Here is a 24145-nt window from a genome sequence, read left to right on the forward strand (position 1 = left end):
GATAGGACAAGAAAGAAAATGCTGTTGTAAGACATAATTTTTTTTTTTTTTTCTTTTTTTTTAATCAGGGTGAAAGTTGCTTAGTCTTTCCTTATTTATAAAAGCTTAATGCCTGGGGATTACTAAAAAAATTGAGCCTAAAAGGATACATATTTAATGACAGCTTCTAAAGATATTAGCATTAATAGTAGTAATGGGTCTGTTTGTGAAAAATGCATGGTCACAGAATTTCTAAGCCTTTCACCAGAGGTGGCCATGTCTGTAGCACCTATGCCAAAGGATAGCTTAGAACTGTTCATGTTTATGCTGTTTTGCAAATATTTAATGTGTGTGTTTGCATAAGTTAACTTTAATGGAAAGTCCTTAACAAAATTTGGTGCTTAATTTAATTAGAAGAAATGTGAGCAGAAATTGTTGTCTATTGGACGTAGCAATAGTTTGAATCAGTACATAATTTGTAAATGGTATATTATACCCAAACCCAGTTCACATTATCACCTTTTAAACAAGCCTAGTGAATATTGCTACCACTGTTCAGATTTATCGACTCCATCCAGCTGAGTTACCGCCTCTTCATTAAGTAGATAGGTTGGGAGGCCTATAATTTTTCAAGATTTAATTCTTGACATGTATCCTTATTCAAGTAACAACAAATGATTTTACCTAAATTCAAAATGTTACTCAATTAAAATGACTGCAGAAGATTTTTTTTTACTTGGGAATATTTTATATATGAAATGATTTCTCTTTCCTCCTTTACTATTTTTATATGCAGAAAACGCATGGTTAATTTTTTTTTAGCTAGTCATTTTATTCTTTAGTTGCTTATTTTGCTTTAAATTTCTTTGTCTTTTAGTGTTGTGATTTTTCCTTTGTTGTCGTTGTTGTCACTGCTATCTTGTATTTTTAGTCTTAGAAGATAATTTTCACTTAAAAGATTCTTTTTCTTTGTTCGTTGTTGATTAGCATTGTATCTTTATTTCTTTACTTTTTTCATTTCCAAATGAAATATTTGGAAGCAAATCTTAATTTCTCTTCTCACCATTTATCTTGGTTCCTCTTCCAATTTCCTTTCCTCTGCGTTGTGATATTAAGTCTCATACCATTTTCACAAATTATTTTTCTGTTTTTTTATAGAAATATGTTCAAAAAAATCAATGGGAGTGAGGAAGTTGAAAGGCATCAAAACCTGTAAGTTCATTCCTAAGCTGACTCTATCTTGGGTCAATATATCATCGTGTACCATCTTTCTTTTCTATTTATCTATATATATATTCGTTGCCTTTTTCACTTCCTTTACAACACTATAGTCAACACCATCACGCTCTATTGCATGGATTTCGTTCTTCATTTCAAAGATTCTTTTGGCATACAATTAGGTTTTTGCCTTCAAGGTATTTCCGAAATTTGTCTTAACGTCACAGAATAATTGGTATCGGTTCAAACCTGTATTTTTTTTTATATTACACAAATGCTAATCACTTCATGTCTGCAATTATTATTCATTTTTAAATGAATTTTAAAGTTAACTTTCTCAACCTGAAAAGAAATTCTCTGGCTAGCTTGCTTGGATATCTTTTTGTATAACTATGCACTTAAATAACCTATCTTCATTAGAAAAGGCACTGAGTATGTGCTTTTGAGTCTGGTAATAATTTTGATCAGTTTGTTAATAGATAATCCCTAAAAACTCTTCAGAGATGTGATATCTATCACAATACCTCTCATGGAAAGATAAGCATAATTCTTATAGAACCTACTTAATACAAAGTTCTTACACTTTTTCTCCCTTTCTAAAAGACTATCCACTGCTTTACATCGATGATTGAGCTGAATGGTCCCTTACTGAGCAAAAGAAAAGTTTTATCAGGTTTTAAATTAATCATTTTTAGATCTCATTAAATGGCTATTTTGCATCAATAAATATCATTTTAAACTTTTTAATCAAATTTTATTTTCTATCATCTGTCATTTTTGCCTGAAGATTAGCTTTCATTTAGTTTTAATTCATAAAAGAAATACTTCAATTTCCCCTGTAAGTAATGTTTAAAATGTTCTTAATGTCTGTAGGTTAATTATTTATCTTAAAGTTGAGAAAACTAATAATCTGTTTATTTTTCTATTTGGAGAGATTGTTATAAATTGCCCAGAGAAGATGCCAGGTAGATGTTTTAAAACAAAACAAAATTGAGAATATTTATAAATCGTGCAATTTTATATTTTGATATCTTTTCTCTTTTCTGCTCCTCATTCACTTCATATTCTAACAAAGAGTTGGAGTAGCCTCTGTTCAGCTAGTTTTCTAAAGATTTTGACATTAGACTCGCCTCAATTTTTTTTTTTTTTTTTTTTTTTCTGGTATAATAGTTGTGAAACAAAATACACCCCCCTCCCTTTATTTCTCAAATCTTCCTATTGACGAAATTAATTTATTTTAATCCTTTGATCTATTAGAATAAAACTGTAAATGTTGATTTATATTAGCTTGTGCAATAAAGCAGAGAAAAAGCATGTATATATATTTTCAGTATTCAACACTTCTCAATATATTAATAGAGCAATTAACCTGATTTTCTTTGGCACAGATTAACATTCTGCATAGATCTTAGTGAATAATTATTACATTTTTTTAAAAATTTTTAAAAAATTAATTAAAACAAATGGGAGTCTTCAAATACATGTAATGATTTAACATGAAAAATAAACTATTTGTATGTAAAGTGTTATAAAACCAATAAAATTTGTTTTCATTACTTTTATACTTACCCTGATTATTCTTAGTATAACAAAATATTAAACTGGAAAGGAATGCTAAAAAAATCTTTGAACATTTATTTTCTTCACCTTGAACAAGGCACATTGCCTCTGAGATCTAGAGGGCAACAGGGATGTTCTAAGTTGAGCAATGAGGTGTTTGTTCACATGACATTTATATTTCAGTATGTTGGAATAGGAGGCAATTCCAAAGGTTAGCATCTCACGCAATGAATCTATTGGTATTAAGCTTTCCAGCATCTAGGGGCCTCTCTCTGCAGTAAAGGGGTGGAATTTTGCTGATTGTTAAGTTGGTTGGGTGTATTTATGTCAAAGGGATAAGAGTTCATTAGAACACATTCATACCATTGAAGTGTCTGTTGCCTCTTTGTACTTGTAAAACCTTGTAGCAGAGGGTAAAAATTCAATTTAACATTTAAAAAAAAAAAAAAAAATTCTCAATGTAATTAAATAATTCCAAAATATTTATATTCAAAGACCTGCAAATAATCTAACCCACACACAAATACATACTAACAGAAGAAATAATTTATATATTTTAGTTTTGTCGAGGTAGCTAAAATACAATTTATTTAAAAATATGTGTGTTTAATTTACTTTTCTAAATGTTTTATATATAGTTTTGGAAGTTTATTTAAAAGTAGATGAAAAATAAATTTGTTTTAAAAATTTTCCTTTGTTGGAACATTATTTTGTCAGTAAGTCAATTAATCTCCAGTGTTGCTGAATAGTTTTACTTACATGAGCAAACAATAATACCAATGTTCTTTAAAAGGTCATCAGTTGTTTACCATGAAACACTGTTTTGGGGATTTTATATATATATATATATATATATATATATATATATATATATAGACACACACAGACAAACACACTAGCAGGTATACCTGGTGTTACCCAGGTTGTATTTGGACACATCTGATAACTTAGGATATTGAGCTGGCGCTGTTGGAATATTTACTTTTATTTCCCTCCCCATCTTTCTTTAAACTGTGCGACTTTGAAAGTTTAATTGGTAAGTTTAAAAATATGGGCCATTGTATGCAATATTGAGGTTGTGTACAAACTTCAAACTTCAACAAAATAAAAAGTTGCTTTTAACCCCTCCTGCCATATGACCAGTTTTAAAACTGGTAAAACTATTAAGTGTATTTGGTATGTTATCCTGCAGTGTGGAAATTTAATAAAATGTTTTTGATACAGTAAAGTAAATAAAATATGTACCTCTCAAATAACAAAGATTTTTGTGCAATGTACAGAATTTGATTTTTAAAACAAATGCATTATCAAATATTTACGATGATACTTTCTATTACTTAGTGTGCTAATATTTTATTTCTAAATTAAATTGAAAATGGTAGCATAATCCAGTTGGCTCTAAAAAAAAAAAAAAAATGGGGAAAAAAAAAGGATTAAAATAGTATTTAGCCTTCTAAATGCCAATTGCTGATGATATCAGGTTGACAAAGTTCTTGGGGGTTTTTAACTTTTAAATTCAGATGATGTATCGGTTCAAACAAAAATATAGTGACTGAAATAAGCACCATCAGAATCAAGCCACTTTTGCCAATGCAAAACAAGTGTATTTATGCCAGTAATGTAAAAAAAAAAAAAAAAAAAAAAAATCTTGCATTCTAGTAGCAATGAAGTTGCTAAAGGCATTTTTTTTTTTTTTTTTTTTTTAAAGCATTTCTCACACAGAAAGTTGTCAAGATGCTGTAAAAAGTTGTAGCCGATAGATGAGAGGTCTGGAGAATATGGTGGATGAGGCAGTTTTGTAGCCCAATTCTGCAGGGTCGGTTTAGCAATGTGCGGCCGGGCAATGTCGTGGAGGAGAATTAGGTCTCTTCTTTTGACTAATACTGGGTGGTGTTCAAGTTTCTGATGCATTTCATCCATTTGTTGATGACAGTACTTTGCTGCCGTAATGGTTTCGCCTGCATTAAAAAAAAGCTAATGGATGAGACTGGTCGCAGACCACCAAACATGACCTCCTTTTGGTGAAACTTTGGCTTCGGGAAGTGTCGTGGAACTTCGTCTGCATCTAACCACTGATCCGAGTATAGCTGGTTGTCATAAAGAACCCACTTTTCATCTCTAGTCACAACCCGGACGAGAAACGGATCGTTCTTGTTGTGTAAAAGAAAGGAAGATGACACTTTATGACAGTGTTTCTTTTGTTTGTTGTTCAATTGGTGAGGCACCCATTTATCAAGTTTTTTTTTTTTTTTTTTTTTTGTCTTTCCAATCTCTCAAGTGGCTGGAAATCGTCATATACATTACGTTTAATTTAGAGACAAGTTCTGGAACTGTTGTGCATAAATTAGTTTCGACTAAGGCTCTTAATTGATCGTTGTCAACATCCGATGGCCGACCATTACGCTCATCATCTTCAAGACTCCTCACCGCCACAAAATTTCTTAACCCACCATTGTGCTGTGCGTACAGTAGTGGTTCCTGGGCCACATGCTTTATTGATATTGAGTTATTTCATCAGTTTTTCGGCCTAAAAAAGGATCTGCATGAGGGTAGGGTAGCAGTAGAATTCCCACTAGTTTTCATGTTTTATTTTTAAAGCAGTAATAAACACACATTGAATGATTTTAAAAATCTTCTTTCTCCCCCCCCCCCCCAAAAAAAAAGAATATTACCAACTAAATTAACCCAACCATAATTGATTATGCACAAAAAAAAATTTCTTTCAACAATTAAAATTATTATCGATTAAATAAGAAAAAAATGTAGAAATATATCCAATTTAGAAGCGATATATTTAATACAGGTTTTTTGTAAATAAAATTATTCAGACAGCAAGGTTTTAAAAAAATTGACAAATTAATTTTGTTTTTTCTGGAAATGGTTATCTGCACACAAAAAAAAAAAAACCTTATATTTTTGCAAGTCCTCATCTTCTTTCGATTGACTATGCTTAATTTTGCCGGTTGCAACTTCCGGTTTTGCCATAGACGCATCAGCAAAGAGATCCCCCCTCCCTCACACACGCACACCTTTTCCTTTTTCTCCTTTGCGTTAGGGATTTGAGCCTGCCTACTTCTCTCTCTCTCTCTCTCTTTCTCTCTCTTCCCCCCACCCCCTTTTTTTTGGGGGGGGGGTAAAAAAAAAATTATCGGTTTCCAGTCTGTTGCTTAAAAAAATTGTTAGGTTTAGCCAATAATTAAGAACTAGATTAAACAAATCACCGTTAAATAATATGCCTAATTAAAACAATTCTGTTACACTAAATAAATAACATGGCGCTAATTATTAAAATAGATATTCTTTAATGTAATATATAAATTACCTTGCCTCTAATGTAGATTTCCTTTAAATAAATAGTATGTATTGAGCAGATGGAATAAAAGTGTATAAAGTCCCTTTTCCCTTAGTAAAATAAATTTGATTAATACATAAAAAGGTACACCATTTCTCAAATTGTGAACAGACAGCAATACAACTTTATTATCTTCTATATTAATAAAGTAGCCGCAGGAATTCCCCTCTGGACAAAAATATAGGTTTGCAACAACATATGCCACGTACAAATTCAATACATCTAGGCTGATAGCTACTATCTTATGTAGCTTTTGAACACCATTTCAGACACATTCAGTCATGATAATAAAATACTACATTACATCCTACAAGCAACACTATCACAATCACAACATTGTTAGAGGAAGGAGTCCATATTTTTCTCTAAATATTTAGTACCATTCCTACCAGTAATAACTGGGAGGAATTCCAAAGATTCTGTGATTACACCGACCGTAACTGGCTAATGCATACAATTTCCGATTCATACATAATAAAGCCTCTCTTTCCAAAGTCCGTCCATTCTCATTGGCTGAGCTCTGATAATTCTCAAATTCCGGTATTCATGTCTTTTCTTTATAAAGAAACGATTACTAACATTAAAATATGGTGTCACTAAGAGACATTATTTCGCCCGGCGTCCAGTCCATTTAATACATAAGTCATTTTAATCATGTAAGATCAAAAAATACAAGAGAGAAAATCATTAAAAGAACATTCAATAACCAGTATAATTGATTTCTTTTACAAAGTTCAAAACGCGGTATCCATTATAAGAATATCCATCGTTGTCAGAACAACAAAAAAATTACATGGCCCTTGCGATTGAGATTTTTTTTACCATTGAACACACTTTATATTAGACTGGTATTCCGTTACCCATTTTTATTTTTTACTCCAGTTTACATGCTATCTTTAGCAAATTTTAACATTAGAACCTTTAAAACCGACTTTCTTCTATAACACTGTCGTCGTCATTGTCGAAAACCACGACAAAACAGCTTCCCTAGATTCAAATCTTTCGCTTGTGTTTTTATCCCATTGAAAACACTTTGCACTACAGACACTCCATTTGTTCATTTTTTTTTTTCTTTTTCCTTACTTTTTTTTTTTCCTTTTTTTCTTTTTCCTTTTTTTTTTTTTTTTTCTTATTTATGCAACACATTCCATAATACAAACATGGGTGCACCCTAACAATCGGCACCCCATCACATATTTTTACCTTTTCGGTTTTTTTCAACTAATTCTGCAGATTTTTATTGCTTGGACACTAAGCTACCATATTATAAAAGAATATTGATACACAAAAAAAAAAATGTCCCCTTCCAAATCTTTATATATTAAATCTTTTTTTTTTTTCATATTTATTATTTATTATAACATTGCATGTGGAAGGGAAACCCCCCTTCCAAATGTTAAAACATACAGCCTTTCCTGGTGGTTTCCTAGGTTCAATCGATAATAATCCGCACAAATAGTTGAAAAAAGACGGGGGGGGGGGGATTGTTCAAGTGCACCCTAATATGGTTTGGCTGACCCTGGCCATTACATTTCACCTTTTCAGTTTTTCATACTTTCTTTTCCGACGATTATCATCAATTACAGGCATATTTCAGCTTACAAAAAAAATTTACAAAAAATAAAAAATTTGGTGGACCCGAACAATGCTGCCTCTACCATTTGCATTTATTTTTCACTTATTCATAAATTTTTCAGACGATTATTAGCGTTTACAGGTTTAAATTTGGAATTATAACGTTCTACTACAGTGAACACCCACTTTTTGGCCATTCCCGTTGTTAATGCTGCCATGAGCATTTAGATTTTTCATTTTCAATTTTTTGCAAATTTCTACAGTGCTCATCATAGATTACATGCTTAGCTTTTACATTACGAAAATACCTTGGAAAAAAAATTGTATACACCTTACCAAAAGAAAAGGAAAATATTTAACAGCTAGAGGCAGCATGAACAACTGACGTGGCAAAAAAAAAGTGTGTTCCGTTTAAGACGTTATTACAAATTGATCCCCCAATATTAGTCATTAAAAATACTACCTTTACATTTTTTTATTCTCTACTACCACTTTTTTACACCCCTCCCCCTTTTATATATTGAATACATTCAAGCTTTGTAATAGCAATCGCATCTTCTGATCTGAAAGATGACATTTCCATTTGTATCTAATGTTCAGAATTACAACTTATATATGGCAATAGATTGGTATGACAAAAATTTGATCCATTTCGTCCTGTGACTTCGAAAAATTTGTTAGCTAAAACTATCTTGTTCTGTACTTTTGATAAATGTTTATAATAAGATAATGCATATGTGGACTAGATTTGAAGTAAGCTTATGTTGATTTATAACATATTTTTTAGGATTTTAATTTCTACTCAATTCTGAAGTACTGATTTCATCTTTATTTCCTTAATTATATAAACAAGTAATTTTTTTAGTCCATTGTTTCTGACATATACATGTGATAGTAAAACCCTTCTCTATCACTATTTTTAACAATAGATTTTAGCTGCTGCCTTTTTTTTTTTTTTTTTTTTTGGTAGTACGAAACTGAATACAATTCTAAGATTCTAAATCCAATATCTTTTATCTGATATTCTACAAATTAGTATTCTGGATCATTAACTCTTCTGTGGAGGCAATTAGTTTTCCAAGTAGATCCATGTTCATTTTCTGATTCATAAATTAGTGACTTGTTTATAGATATCCTAGGTGCAGCATTCACCTTTTGGTATGTTTCTAGTGGATATTCACAAGCTGTCTGCCACATGTATAGATTGTATATAGAAATGGTGGAGAGAAAGTTATTACTCCTATCCCACCTGATAGCGTGTCGTCTTAATCCTTTGGTGGAAACAATGAAAACCTTATGCAAATAGGCTCACGTTATCATAGATATGGCACATTATATAATTAATGGCTGCTATATTTGATGTCATAGCTGGAAAATATAGGTGGTAGTAAAAGTTCACCCAGTTAAAATTTGAGATCTGTGTGCTTATGTATGAATGTTCCTACATTACCATACGTTTTCAATCGTTGGCAAGATTTCCGCATGCATGTACTGCGAATTTTTTAATGGACTGTTCCTAAAATATTTAAAAAGAATTTCAGTATATCTAGTGTTCTGTGAAATTTTCTTTTCGATTTCTAATTGGAAACTTCTATTTACTAAACTCCTTGACACTCACTTTTCAATTTAGATATATGAATGTATATAAATGCTCATTTCATGTTGATCCAGATTCTATCAATATGGACATACTAATATGCAAAATTGCATAAAACACATTGTTTTTTAAGCTTTACTTTATTTCTGAGGTTTGTTCTTACTACTGCTGTTGACTGTAATACCCACTTTTCAGCTTTGTTAGTTTCTTTTCTTTTGGGATATACACATTGATTTAAATTTTGTTCATGCATATAAGCAAAAATTATGCTGGCATCAAGGATATATTTGAAGGAAATAGGGTTGAAATTAGTTTTAATATTATTTGGGGATGTATTGATTATGCTAATGTTTCATCAGAGGTAAGTATCAGTTAGGACGCTTGATTCTTAAAATAGGTTTAAATGTTGGCACTGTGAATGTAAGCAAAAAAGAACATTATGGTCTTAATTTCATTTTTAATATGGGTGACACATTCTATAACTTTTGTTTGTATGAAACCTGATATAGACAACTTTGCAAGGTCTTATTTTAGCCTTAAAATCAATACACAAAAACACTGGTTCGTGTCTTAGTTCTGTTTACAAGTTTGCATATCTGGGTAATACTTGATCATTTATAGTCTGTATGTCTACTGATTGTCTGTACTAGTTCTGCATTTGACAGATTTTTTGACATTGCATGGAGATGCAAGCATGTGAAAAATCCTACTATAATGAAAGTTTACTAAATGCTTCTGACTTGCAATGGTTTCAGTTTGATAACCCTGCCATGATCAGATGTATGTGCAGCAATAAACTAGGAGAATCTCTTTAATCATGCTCTCGGAACCTTGGTATTGGTGGTATTTTGTGATGTCTTGCGCATTCTGCATCTCTGATGGTTTAGCCATGTACAGCAGGTCACCTTCTGCATTAACTCCATAGCACACATTGATACCCTAGGCATGAAGATCTGTGGTAGATCAAGGAAAACCTGACTAGAATACATACAAATTGACTTGCCTGTTTGTAATGTAACTGGTATTGGTCACAAGGAGAGCAGGTATGAGGTGTTGCTCTCTCTCAGAACCTTATATACCAAAGCTTGATGAATATTGGTCTCTTTTTTTTTTCCTCTTATTTATATTAATGAAACTAACAAGCCTGCCAAGCAATTCCTTGCATATCAGATGGCTGAGAATCGTAGGTCATGATTTCAGGCATAACAAACATGGAAAGTAGTCAATCGGAATGATCTAAATGTGTATTATGTATGGCAAATGTTTACAATTGATAGATTATTCTTGAAAGGTCTCTTCCAAAATTAGTTATCACAGAGTGGCCAGTACAAAGCTCTATAAACCTTAGAGGACTATTATAGATCCAGTTGTGTTGTGGTCAACCATACAAAAAAGCAGAACAGAATTTTTTTTTTTCTTAAAACATAATCTCTGAAGAGAGTTGTGTTCAGACTGGACTTGTCAGGCACATTTTTACTAGATTCAGTCATTTGTGATTAAAGGACGAACATGCACATGAATTCCAAAATCATTTTTCAAAAACAATTTCATTTTTCTTTTAGTTTTCAAGGTTTTATTTTAATATATTTGATATAAAATTTCCAACTCTTGATAAGTTGAATAAAAAATTTTTTTTAATTCTTATGATGACTGGATTTTGAATTGATACTCAAGATTTTTTTTTTTTAGATTTGTCTTTGTACATTTGTATTTATTTAAAGACAATATAAATATATATATGCAAGTATTACAGTTTAAAACAAACAGTATAACTTGAAGTTATAAACTATCTGTTCCTTGAAAATGATAGCAAATAAATTTTTCTTGATAGATTTAGTGGATATCTTTGAATTTATCACTTTTCAGACAGTGTTTGTTTAAAATACATATGCTTAATTCTTTTTAGTTGGTTATCAATTCAAGCTACATACTCCAACTGTTGGAGTTACTACATGCATGCATTGATGTTTTTTTTCCCCCTTTTTCTGAAGTTTCATTGACAATGTAATGTATTCTAAACTCTAAGTGTATACCTTGAAATCATTACTTCTGAACATTTTTTTTAACTTTAATACATTTGAAATCATTACACTCTTGTTTATTGTATGAATTGTACAATGTTTTATTTTGCTGGCCATAATAACCCAATCCTATGTTGTAATTCTTGCTTACTAAATTTTATTTTCATTCTAGGCTGGACCTTGGTGCCCTTCTTCAAAAAGCACAAGACCCTGTGACAGAAGCTCAGTATATTGCCCAGTATAACCAGCAAGCAACAGAGTCCCTAAAAAATACTATAGGGGTGAGTGACAAGAGATTTATTACCTCCGTTTGTTATGGTTTACACTATTTTTTTAATTTTTTCTCGCACAACCAAACTGATGTTTAGAAACATTACCAGGCTTTTATCTTTGTTAAAGTTCTCACAAAATCTTGCAAATTATGTGAATTTAAAATTTTTTTCTAGATCGTACTTTTAAGAAATGTCATCTTAACATTATGAATTGTTACATGGGGAAAACATTAAAATGAGTTCTTGAATAGAACAGGTGAGATAGATGCAATTCACAGGAAATCTTTGGAGGAAGTGATGAGAGGATTAAATAAGGACGTGGAAAGATCAGTTTATACTTGGGGGACTTTATTGAAGCATACACCAGCAGTGATTTTAACCCCTTTGTGCAAAAACTGATATGGCCGTGATTTCTTTGAACTGTGTGAACAATTTCAGAAACTTGCTTAGAACTGTCAAGTCATTTTAATGTTTTCTCCTCTATTGAAAATGTTCTCATGTATGCAGAGGATATTTCTGCATATGTCCTCCAGATGTTATCCTGTATCTCTTCAATAGGCTTGCATCCCTAGATCTTCCATGATCGACCTAGACATACATGTGATTTTTTTTCTTCTTCAGGTTTCCTTTAAATTCTAGTTTTAACTTGCTATAATCTATAAGTATAAAAGCGAAAAATGTATGTATGTGTGTTCGCTTTTTCTGTATGTCTAAAGGCTTTTTTCAGAGAAGCGGTCAGTCGGTTCACAACTTCTTAAAACTTTTTATATCGCATATAAATCATATCTCCCGAGTTAACAACGGAGCTTGCATATCTATTTAATTTGCTCGACTTCGGAAAGATAAATATTCAACATTTGTCGCTCACCGCATGTGGATTAGGCTTTTTTTCTATAATAAAAGCGACACTAATTCTGGCGGTATTTTTCCAGTCTCGATCGCCGGACATTTCCGAAAGCAATCAGCTTTGATCAATGTGGAAATATTATTTCCTTATATCAGAAGACAATTCAATTTCGACAAGTGCAGCTGTTTCCCCCTACCCCCAACGTCTTGGAAGAAAAAAAAAAAAAGCATTCCCACACTAAATGAAATGCTACCCCGCAGTCAAAAGCTGACCTCATTAAGTCATTAAAACGTGCACCTGCCAAATCCAAGTAATTAAATAAATTCAAACGTGTTTCCGTTAGCATCTCGTGGTGGCCCAATGGTTAATGTCGCACTTTTTTTTCTTTTTTTTTTTTCACACTTTAATTTACAACTTTGCCTCAAGGGTTCGATCCTCATACTTACCTACCAAAACATTTTTTTTTTTATCAAAATGTCAATGACCTTTCTTCACCTGGTTATCTTCCTTGAGGACAACCAGATCAAGAAAGGTCATTGACATTTTGATGTTCCATAAACCTGTTTATTATGGTACAATGAACTCCTTTTCTGATAACACTAAGTGGTTCAAGCAGTTTGAATATTATAGTAGCGTCATGATTTAACTTGTGAAAAACAGTAATCTGGTTAATCTTGTTTCATTGGTTATACCAATCCATTATTAATTTTAACAGTTAATACCTGCAATACAATATAGCAGTTTACAGCAAATGGAAGACCATCTTAATTGAGACTTGAAAAATTAGGCTTACAATATTATCTAAAACTAAAATCTAACCCAAAAAATTCTGCCTATAAATGCACCTTCAATCCCAACTACACATCTATTCAAACAAAAAGAAAATGCAATTAAACCCTTTGATCTCTACATGGAAGAAACAATAAAACCACTTACAGACAACTCTAGATCAAACCAGCATCCACGAGGAAAATCTCCGAGAACTCCCACCCTGGCTGTTAAATCAACCTAAAGTCATACTAGACCTGACAATATATCCTAAATCCAATACTCACCCTGCAGACTATGGAGAAAAACTAAACCACATTCTGAATACTTACCCAAATTGGACACACATTTACACGGATGGTTCCAAAGATCAAAACAAAGTGGGATGTGCCGTTATTTCAGAAAACACTATTCAGCAGAAAAGCTCCTATAGTGCAGAAATTACGGCCATAAACCTGGCTCTAGATATTATCATCAACCAAAACTCCAAAAAATTTATATTTGTAGACTCCTTATCAGTATTAGAAGCAATAAAAAATCAAAAATTAAACAATCCCCTACTCATCAAACTGTTACAAAAGATCCATTCTATCCTGCAACACAAAACTTTCTTCTTCTGTTGGATTCCCAGTTACTACGGTTCCCGTGGAAATGATAAAGTTGACATGGTGGCCAAAAATTCCTTAAAACTACAAATAAACGACATAAGGGTCCCATATACGGATTACAAACATTTAATAAACATTTTTATCACAAAGAAATAGCAAGAAAATTGGAACGATTGCCAAAATAACAAACTCTTCCAAATTACCCCTATATTTAAAAAAAAAAAAAAAAAAACCTAGATACCAGAAAATCACGTAAAGAAGTAGTAGTCTTATCACGTATCCGGATAGGACACACGTACATAACTCACTCCCACCTACTAAAAAGTGAAGAACCTCCCAAATGTATACCATGTCACGAACCTTACACAGTGAAACACTTTACTTGACCGTCATGATCTCACACAAATTCGTCAACACTACTACAAGGCTACACGTTTAAAAGAACTCTTTGATAAAGAAAATCCCAAAACCATTCTAAATTTCTTAAAACAAGCAAATCTTTACCATAAAATATAAAAATCATCAAATGACAAACTATACCAAAACATTGGTGGAATATACCCAGCGAAAATCGATTTTGAAAGTATCAAAAAATTTAAATCAGCATTAAATGACCCAAAGAAGGTTGATATGCTGGTTAAACAAACAAACAAACAGACCATCTTAATTGCAAAACTTTTGAAAAATAAGAACCTTATAGCTGGAATAGAAGTTGCTTAAAAACTGAAGTATGACTTGAGTTTGTCAGAATTTTGGAAAAGAATTAACAGATGAAATAGATAGTACATGTTTATCATATTTACATGAACTATGTTGTTAAAAATTAAAAAAAAAAAAAAAACATTACTTACATATTTCTTTTATTCTTCTGGCTCAGATTGGAACTTCAAGCAACCAGTCGTCTGGTCTGCCTTCATCTCTTGGTAGCCAGTCCGTGAATGCTATGGCCTCTCTAACTAGTCTGTCTCCACAGCAGTCGTCTGGAAGCCATTTGCCATCCACCTTGTCGGCTGCAGCTGCCGCAGCTGCTGCTGCTGGTCATCCAGTGACCACTCAGGCAGTATCAGTCGGCACCACGGTCACACAGTCGAGCCAGCACTCTATACAGCAGCAACAGAGAGCAAGGCCACAAAGAACAAAACTACCCCCACCTTCAAAAGTAAGTCTTAATTTTTTTATCAATCTTCATGAATACTATTTCCAGTTTATTTTTTTTATTTTTTTATTTAAAGATTTATTTTTCAAACAAATGTACTTGTTTCCAATCCTTCGACTCCATTATAAGTCTTGCCTTATTCTGGAATTTCACAATATTTAAGGAATATCACTCTTGTCAAGTGTTTATTTCTCTCTAGGGCATATGAGATTCTGTGCTGGCAAAACTACTGGAAATAAGTATGGTTGATTTTTAAACAAAAATAAGTATAAAGAATGATGTATTTCTGCATTAGACTTTAAGTTTGCAAAAAAGGTTTATATATTAGCTCAATAGTGTATATTATTAGAGCTCATAATTTAAAATGAGTTAATTAAAAAAAAAAAACATTTTATTCAAACAATTTTGTTTTGAAGTATACACATTTGTTATACTAGATTTGATGAAACATTTGCAATAAAGTTTCATTAGTGCATAATACACTGCAGTCTAGTTGAAAAAATAAGATTTCATTTTATATTCCTTTTTCATTTTTTTTTTATCACTTCAATCAAAACACAAACCTTATGTCCACAACATTTGCTTGTTTTCATTATAATGTTCGTATTTGACTAACAAAACGTTATGTGCTAATACTTACACATAAGAGAACAATTATTTAATTTATATCCACTATTATTGTCTGTTTTTGTTTTGTTTTTTCCTATTCATGTATGATAGATCTTTAATCTTAAAGAAAAAAAAATCAAAATGAAGAGGGAGGGGTGATAAAAAGGACAATATTTTTTATTTTTTAGAGGAAGATAATTAAATTATTTAGATTACTCTTATCTTGGATATTCTACCAATGTTTTGATCCATGTAACCTCTAACCTTCAGTTGCATCTTATTAAACTTTGGAATTTTAAACAGAACCCTTTATTTAATCTACATAGTTTGCCCATGTTGTCAGCAAATTCTTAATTGTATTTTAGTATCGGGGATTTGAACCTTCAACCCTATAAGATTATCAATTAGAATTTGCAGTACTTTTCTCCATTGCACCTTGTGTTAGTTTTAACAGTAATCAGAGTAATACAAAGGAGTTATGTTTGATAGAAACTTCTATTATTTAGCAATAATTTGCTTGTAACGTGGCCTATTTCATAACTTTGTCTCGAACTTTCAATCCATCTCATGTGACATATATACTGTCCCTTTTTGATCTAATTATAAATTTATATTTATTTATTTATTAATTAATAGAAGCTTAAACAAATGTATGCTTCAATCTAATATAAGTATTAATGTTTATATTTATCCCAACCATATAAAAAAAAAAAAAGCTTGATACAATAGTACGAAGTAGAGCTTATATATATATATATATATATATATATATATATGAGAGTTCTGCATATTTATTTATTTTTTTTTTTTTTTATTGAAACAATCTAACCAGAGTTAAATGAGTGACCAAATGCATATTACTTTAACACAGTCAAATAGGTATGCATAGACAGTTGGGGGGATTCAAAAAACCAAGGATGTAATTGGAAATAGTGTTTTAAAGTATAGACGTAGTACAAACATTATCAAAGTAAATAAAATTTAATGTTTTAACATTTGTACATGAAACAAAGTACAGAAGTCAGTTTTTTTTTTTTTTTTTTTTTTTTTTGTAAGATATTAAGAACTTGAATAATTAAAATTTATCAAAATGATTGGATTCTTCATTAGTTAAGCTAAAGAAAGTTGGCATGCTTTAGTAAGCAGTCATTTTAGAGTTAACTAACAAGCAGACCCAACGTTGCTTAGGATTGAATGAGGAGCCACAAATATTCCACATTTCTAATACTTTTATTGTCATTGAAATTAGTGAATTTAAAAAAAAAATATTTAAGTGTTTGATTGCCTGCTCTGGTCAAGAACCTACAGTGATGCACTGGGAGAAAGATTAACATGCCTCATCAGTGACTTAGTTCACAATACACTGTAGTCTACATTGCACAGTAAAGAACCTACTGTTGATTTTAAAAAAATTATGTAATAGCTTGAATTAAATTTAAAATGCAAGTCAAGTATCATAATTCAGTCATGCTCTAAACAGAAACTTATTTTGAATATGCTCCTGTCTTATCAAAGAGCCTACTGTTGATTTAATATGCCAGCCCTTCTGCTTGTGCAGTGGTAAAACTTCTCAAATGTACTTGTGATGTTAGGCTGTATAATATCAAAATTGGACTGTTTCTTTAATCAGATTTTTTCAATACTTATCAGATGCATTCCAATATAAAACTAAAGAACACTCCCAGAGACAAAGTATATTCATATGAAATTTAAAAAAAAAAAACAAAAAAAAAACTGCTTAATTGTTTATGAGTCCATAGGGAACAAATTCTCAAAGTGCCTTTTATATATAAGTATGGATAAATTAAATTCTTGTTGCTTTGTAATGTTTATTTTAAATTTAAAATGGCATTATACTTTGGAACTTTAGACATGAATGTACCGTAATTTCTTATGAAATCTAATCGATTCAAACTGATGGCTCCAGACAGAACGAATTTAAATCCTGAAAGATAGTATGTTTTCATGATTAAAAAATTTAGGTCCACTTTGTTTTCATGACATGGTGCATGTATGTTGTAGATTCCTGCTAGTGCTGTGGAGATGCCGCATCATTTAATGCCGCAATTGGATGTCCAGTTTGGAAACCTTGAGTTTGGCGCAGACAGTTCTCCCTTTAGTTTTACAGTGAATGATACTTCTGTCACCAACAGTTTTACCTCTTCGGAGCCAAACAGGTAAGCTATAATTATATTATAATAATATCACAAAGTTATATCTAAAGAAATATTTTGTGCTGTGCTAACCTTATTTATGAACATTGGAGTTTTATGATTAGGGATGAGCCAAATAACTGATTTTATCTCCATCTCTCCTGAATTCCGATCCTATCTAACAATACCGAATAAGCAGTAAAAATGTGATCATAGGCAAAGGATCTAAAATATGATTCTAAGATGGGTGTTTATTAATACATTTGATAGAAATCAGAATAAAATTTACTGCTAAAAAGAATGAAGTGAAAAAATGGTGAAAAAGATAGGCACTATTATTGCTTGTTTATTAAACTAGAAGACTTGATTGAGCCATCTGCAACTAATCTGATATTCATGTGAAGATTTCTCTTTATCAGTTTTTCATGATTTTCTTTTTCTAAACCTAAAGTTTAGGGTTTTGCCTTTGAAGAAAATTCTTATTTTTCTGATCATGTTGGCATGTTTTTCAAAATCTTACATGGGAATGTTTAAGAACTGAGAATGCATTAATGGTTTCTGTGGAAAGAAATTGAAGCAAAATAAACTATATTCACCTAAAAAAACATGGTGCAATGACAAAAATGGTTAGGTAGAATTAAATATCGATGTGTCAAATGCAATGCTATTTAGGTCTTAGAAAATCCAATAACTTCTTCATATATCATAAAAGAAAAGATAAAAATACTGTTAGGCTTTGGATAAAAACAACCAATTGGAAACTATTTTATTTTGGCATTAAAATTGCTCAGAGTTGATATACCATAATGCACTTAAATATTAAAAGGCATCTTCTGACCAATTTGCATAGATAATAAAAATTTAATTCTTTTTACATTTTTCCTCTTTTAGTTCTCCAAGTGGTATGGTTAACCATCTGAGTTCACCCAGTCAACCACCTACAGATTCGCCTCTGACGTCATCCATTTTGTCGTCGCCAAGTCCCTCCACGAAACAAGCCATCAGTCATATGGAACAAACCTCTAGCCGCACAAACATCTTTACGAATACGTATCAATCTCCATCTAAAAAGGACGTCACTGGTAATGCATTAGGACAAACAAATAAGGTAAAAAGAACATTTCTATTTTGATGAGAAAAACGAGTCCTATTTTTTTTTTTTTTTTTTTTTTTTTACATTCCTATTAAACAGGGTGGGCCAGAATTTGAATATAAAATGATTTTTTAAATTTTTTTTATTTTTTTTATTTTTTTATTTTTAAATATTATTTTAGGTGGAAGGGTATTGAGAAATAATTAAATCATAAAACAAGCATGTCTTTCTGTAAACATCAAGCATTGGACATGCGAATTCTGTCAACGGGTGCTTCTCTCAAAGGCTGACCGCATAAATCTGAAAGAGCCTGATATAATAATCGACTCAAATATTTCCAAAAGTTAGACAACCTGCATGATGCCTAGAACAAGGTATGGCCTCTATAGCAGAAAAATGACCACCAAGTCTGCATTGTCTATTACTTGCATAACCATCCATGCAGATCTGTAGCTGATTTAAAAAGCAAACTACAAAGTTACAGATGAGGAAAGGATAATGGATAATGGTGCAGGAACATGACTACAGCGATTTATCTGTAAAAACTAAATGAATGATTATCACTAAATTAAAAATTGAAATAGAATTAAAATAAGATCTCCAAACAAACATATTTGCATCTGGGAACAGCTATTTAATCAAGTTTTTTATTCTTTGTATAGTCGATATATCAGTTTTTTTAACTTTCATCTAGTCAGTTATATTTAATGTTTCTATTTACTTGCCTCCCCACAAGGGCAAAGTTGGACAAAAGTTTGGTTTTTAATTGGGAAAATCCAGCTCCCCAAAAAAAAAGCGCACTCTGGATAGGAACAAAAATAAAAATTGTATCAGTCATGAATGATTTCTCCTCCATTGACAGAGTACAGAAAAGGTGAAGTGTAGCATCAGAACAGATATTACACTGTGATCTTGGCCCGAAAGCCAAGAACTTTATATTTAATGTTGGTGAACCCAATATTTTTGTTGAAGTATATATTAACAAACCATTTTTTATTTTTTAGATTCACAAAAACTGTCTTTTTGTTATATAGTAGCTTTCCGTGCTTTATTTTATGTGCTTTCCATATTTTTTTTTTTATTTTTTCATACAAATGGAATGAAGAAAATTGTATAATGTTTCACGGCTTTTCTTTTATTTTTAGTCTAAAACTAAGTTATTTCATTAATTTCATAAGCTATTCTCAAGGAATTATTAACATCAATATCATATATCATAATATTAGCAATAACATTAACTCGTGTAAAAACTATTGAAAACTAACACATTTTCTTGATTTAGTCCAACAAAAACTTTTATAAACTAAGAAAAAGTTGCATAGTCTACCATCTCATGCAATTTGTATTTAAAATTTGTTATAAAAATATTTTTAAAACAATATCATTTTACTTATTTTTATTTTTTTCTAGATTGCAACCCCTGATCCCATCCCATTTCCTCCATCCCCAAGCGAGCGGAAGTCCAGTCCACTTATTGGACCCGGCCAACGAACTGGTCAGTCTCCAAGTTCTCTTGGTCAGAGTGAGTTGTCATGATCTCGGCTCTTAATGTTTTTATGTGAAGCGAAATAGAAAAAATTAAAAAAAAAAAAGACTTTGATTTGCTCTGCTTAAATTTTCATTATATTAAAAAATAAATACCTTTTGCTAACTGTCTATTAATTCTCTATGGAATTTCCATCAATATAGTTAAAATTGAAAGCATTAAATGTGAAGAGATGAGACATAATATTTTAGATTTTATAATCTCTCTTGTGTAGTCTGGCACTTTATAATGAAGAAAAACGTTTGATTAATTTAAATAGACCTATTTCTATTTGCATAAATCAATTGAGCTTATTTAGGTTTCTGTTTCTCTACAGGTGCTGTTCCTAGCCAGAAGAATGATTCCAACAGTCTTGGTTCCTATACTCCTCCTGGTAGTACGTACCCAACTCCTAGTTACCAAAGCCATAAACCAGCCAATGTAACATCATCATTGTCATCTTCCACCCCTGTGTTTACACACCATTCCAACAGCATGTCTCAGTCTAGTTCATCAGCCTACCCAGCAACGCAATACCAAGTCAGCCAGAACCAATACCCAACCACCCCTTCACAATATACTCATCATCAGAGCTACCCGGGTAGTTCTTCATTCCAGTCACAATCTAGTTACACATCAAATCAACCGACTCAGAACTCTTTGTATCAGAGCTCTGCACAGACGAGTTCCTATCAAGCTCAAGGCAGTAATAGTAATTCAACGACGGCCTATCACCCTCGGGACTCTCAATCTGCCCCTGCCAATTCCTATCCGACTGCTGTAGCCAGTCAGTCTTCATATCAACGGAATAACCAGGCTGCATTAGCAGCTACATCTCAGACTCAACCTGTTGTATACAATACACAGACTTATGGATCTGCTCATGCAAATACGTTACAAACCTCTCCCCTCACAGATGCTAAATTAACAGAATCTCTTTCTAAAATGTCAGTTAAAGATAACTCCTTGGAAAATTCCCAATCTTCAGCTCAGGTAAGTATAAAGCTTATTTTATATTTTGTTTTATATTTTTCAAACTCTTCAATCATTATTTGTATGTATTGAAAGGTGTAACACTGTTCTGTTTTTAACTGATGTAAACCTTGTATGATTTTGTCCTATGTTGCTACTTACTTTTCAGCTAAATTTCATTCGGTTTACCATTCAGCCTCCTTGAAGTGTATTTATTTACTGACGTTTTTCCAGTATTCAATATTGATTTGTGGTTGCTGATCACCGTAGAGAAACCTGAAACAGACAAGTGGGAACATCAACCAAAATATGATTTTATAAAAAATATATAAAGTGGCGCGGACATAGAAAACTGATGACATAAACCATTCCTCATCCATAAAATTCAGATAATTATTGTTCATGAAAACTGATCCATTTTCACATTTTTAATTGAAGTAAACCCAACTCTCACCCACGTTTTGAAATAGGCTCAGTTTTTACCTTTTCTTTAAGAGTTTAAGTTCACTTGCAACAAATCGTCCCAAGAATCCTGGCATTGATTTGATTACCAACTCACTGTAAACATGATTCTTGTTAATGCTATTTAAAACATAAAATAATTTATATATAATTATCAAATGATATGCGTCCAATTTATTCCTCTTGTTTGGGAACCATTTTTTTATCAATTCACAAAACTTTACGTACTGGATTATTTGTGCCGAAAGAAACTAAACCAAAAAAAAAAAATTTTTCTATTCCTGTTTTTTTTTTGTTTTGTTTTTTTTTCCTGTGAGATTTGCAGATCTCACTAGGCAGATTTTTTTTCTTGTGAGATATTTAAGATTGTTTACATTTCATCATACTATCCACCAAATCTTGATATTAAACAAACAAATCTGATTGTGATGTGCTTATATACATCTAAGAATTCTTATTGCATTAATCTTGTCTTTGGTAATGAAATCGGTTTCTTTTTGAATAATAAAGTGAAATTAGCCTCTTGACAGTGAATATTTTCTTTAGAAAAATCTGACTCGTTATACATGCGCTATACACTATCGGCTTGCAATTAGCTGGTCATACAAAGCTCCATCACATATAACTCATAACGGTTTACTCTTCCCTCCTACATCACTGATACTATTAATACACAATCCTAAATAGATGGAAACTGGTATCTAAAATTCAGTCAATTTGGAAGATAGAAACTCTACAAAGCTGCTAAGCCCAGAATATAACATTTGGATAGTAGAAACTATGACGCGAGTTTGAGGATTGCTCCTAAAACGAGTACACCTTTCATGTAACCGTGTAATAGCAAGGTGAATAGATTTCCTCCTTGCTTTGTCCAATTTTAGGGAATGTGGTTGATGAAACAAATTGAAAATTATTCATAGCTCATAAACAACCATCCAAGAGATCCCATACAAACTCAGGAAACATTCTTAATATTATGCAAAAAGAAATTAATAAGCTAAAATGTCACCATTCTTTGCTTAGCAGGTATTCTAAGAGAATCATTTCTATAAAAAAAAAAATAGTCTGAAATGCAGCACTTTGTTAGATTATTAAAAAAAAAAAAAAAAAGTCAATCAACATTTGTTTACCTAGATCTTTTCTTATATATTTAAATTATACAAAAATACTCTTAAGATATTAAGGTTTAAGATAGTTATGTTTTTTTTAAAATTTCATTTTATTTGCAAATGATCAATAATTAGTCTATTAACTGATGAGGTGTAAAGTTTTATCACTTGTCAGTGTCAATCCTTCATATTGAATGTATTTATTGGCTATTGTTCTAATTAATAATTCATGTCAACCTTAAGAGTAAACAAATCTCACGGAATATTAATATATAGATCAAATTAATAAAGATGAACTCAAAATATCCCTATGAATTTGTTTGTTTACTATTTTCAAATTCAGTTTATTTTTTAAATGATCTACAATAAAACATTTTCAGATTCTTTTACTTTTGTGCTAACAATTTTTTTCCTAAATTCTTGTCAAATTCTATTTTAAGATTGAATTGGATGAAATTAGAAATAATGGTGTTATTTAACAGAATTTTATTTTTATATTTAAAATTGAAAAGATAATCATTTTTTGAATTTAACTGAATTGGCTGTTTTACTTTCGATGGTAAAATTTTAATTAGGAATACTTTATTTTTTAATTCATTTATATATAATTCATTGCAACTTCCTTAGCGATTTCTAGGATAGAGAAACATGTTTAAAAAGTATTTCACACTAAACAATTCATCTTTTCTGAAAGATAGTTGGATTTCGTGTGTCAATCTGAATCTCAATCTTGGAAGGATGATTGAGAAAATCTATCGTGTTTCCATTGCAGTAATTTCATTTCTAAATTGAACATAAAAAAAATTCAACATTTATTCATGTTGATCACTAGTCAAATGACTCCTTGAAAATTTGGAGTTCATTTAGTGTATATTTTTGCTGTTGTGTTCAATTATACTTAACATCTGGATGCTATGAACAGATTTTAGATTATTTACTGAAAAATAAATCTCGACAATGTTTAGTAATCAGTTTGAGGTAAAAGCTGGTTTCTGTCAAAGTTCGGTATTGAGTTCTCTTCTCTTCATCCTTGTGCTTGCACATTACCTGTATAAAATTCTTCTGGAAAATGTATGTTGGTGATTTGATAATTGTTGAACTGTGTGCAGAGTTTAACCTATGCAAAACGAATGTTAACTCAACGGGCTTTTGAGTCAACATAAAAGCAAAATTTATAGTTAATAGCTCTAACTTGGATACGCTCAAAGGTTTTGACTGGCTTCCTTGTTTTTTTTTCAGATCTTGGGTTAACAGCCACTCTGTACTCTA

General features: G+C 31.4%; 1 protein-coding gene across 28 annotated transcripts in view; it reads left to right on the top strand.

Moving 5' to 3' along the window:
- The window catches only part of LOC145292158 (uncharacterized), a 150914-nt gene that overhangs the window by 105525 nt on the left and 21244 nt on the right, over positions 1-24145 (top strand). For 8 of the 28 annotated variants that reach the window (XM_080138298.1, XM_080138303.1, XM_080138297.1 and 5 more), the window contains 7 exons: positions 1138-1191; positions 11475-11583; positions 14675-14956; positions 17585-17739; positions 18607-18823; positions 20219-20330; positions 20653-21326. In XM_080138298.1, coding sequence (XP_079994424.1) covers positions 1138-1191; positions 11475-11583; positions 14675-14956; positions 17585-17739; positions 18607-18823; positions 20219-20330; positions 20653-21326 — 1603 coding nt within the window. The remainder of the gene's footprint in view (positions 1-1137; positions 1192-11474; positions 11584-14674; positions 14957-17584; positions 17740-18606; positions 18824-20218; positions 20331-20652; positions 21327-24145) is intronic. The other 20 variants (XM_080138310.1, XM_080138323.1, XM_080138313.1 and 17 more) reach the window with 5 other exon arrangements.

The sequence above is a fragment of the Euprymna scolopes genome, chromosome 13 (assembly GCF_053919585.1).
Source record: "Euprymna scolopes isolate OS-2025 chromosome 13, ASM5391958v1, whole genome shotgun sequence".
In the NCBI taxonomy this organism is placed as follows: Eukaryota; Metazoa; Mollusca; class Cephalopoda; order Sepiida; family Sepiolidae; genus Euprymna; species Euprymna scolopes.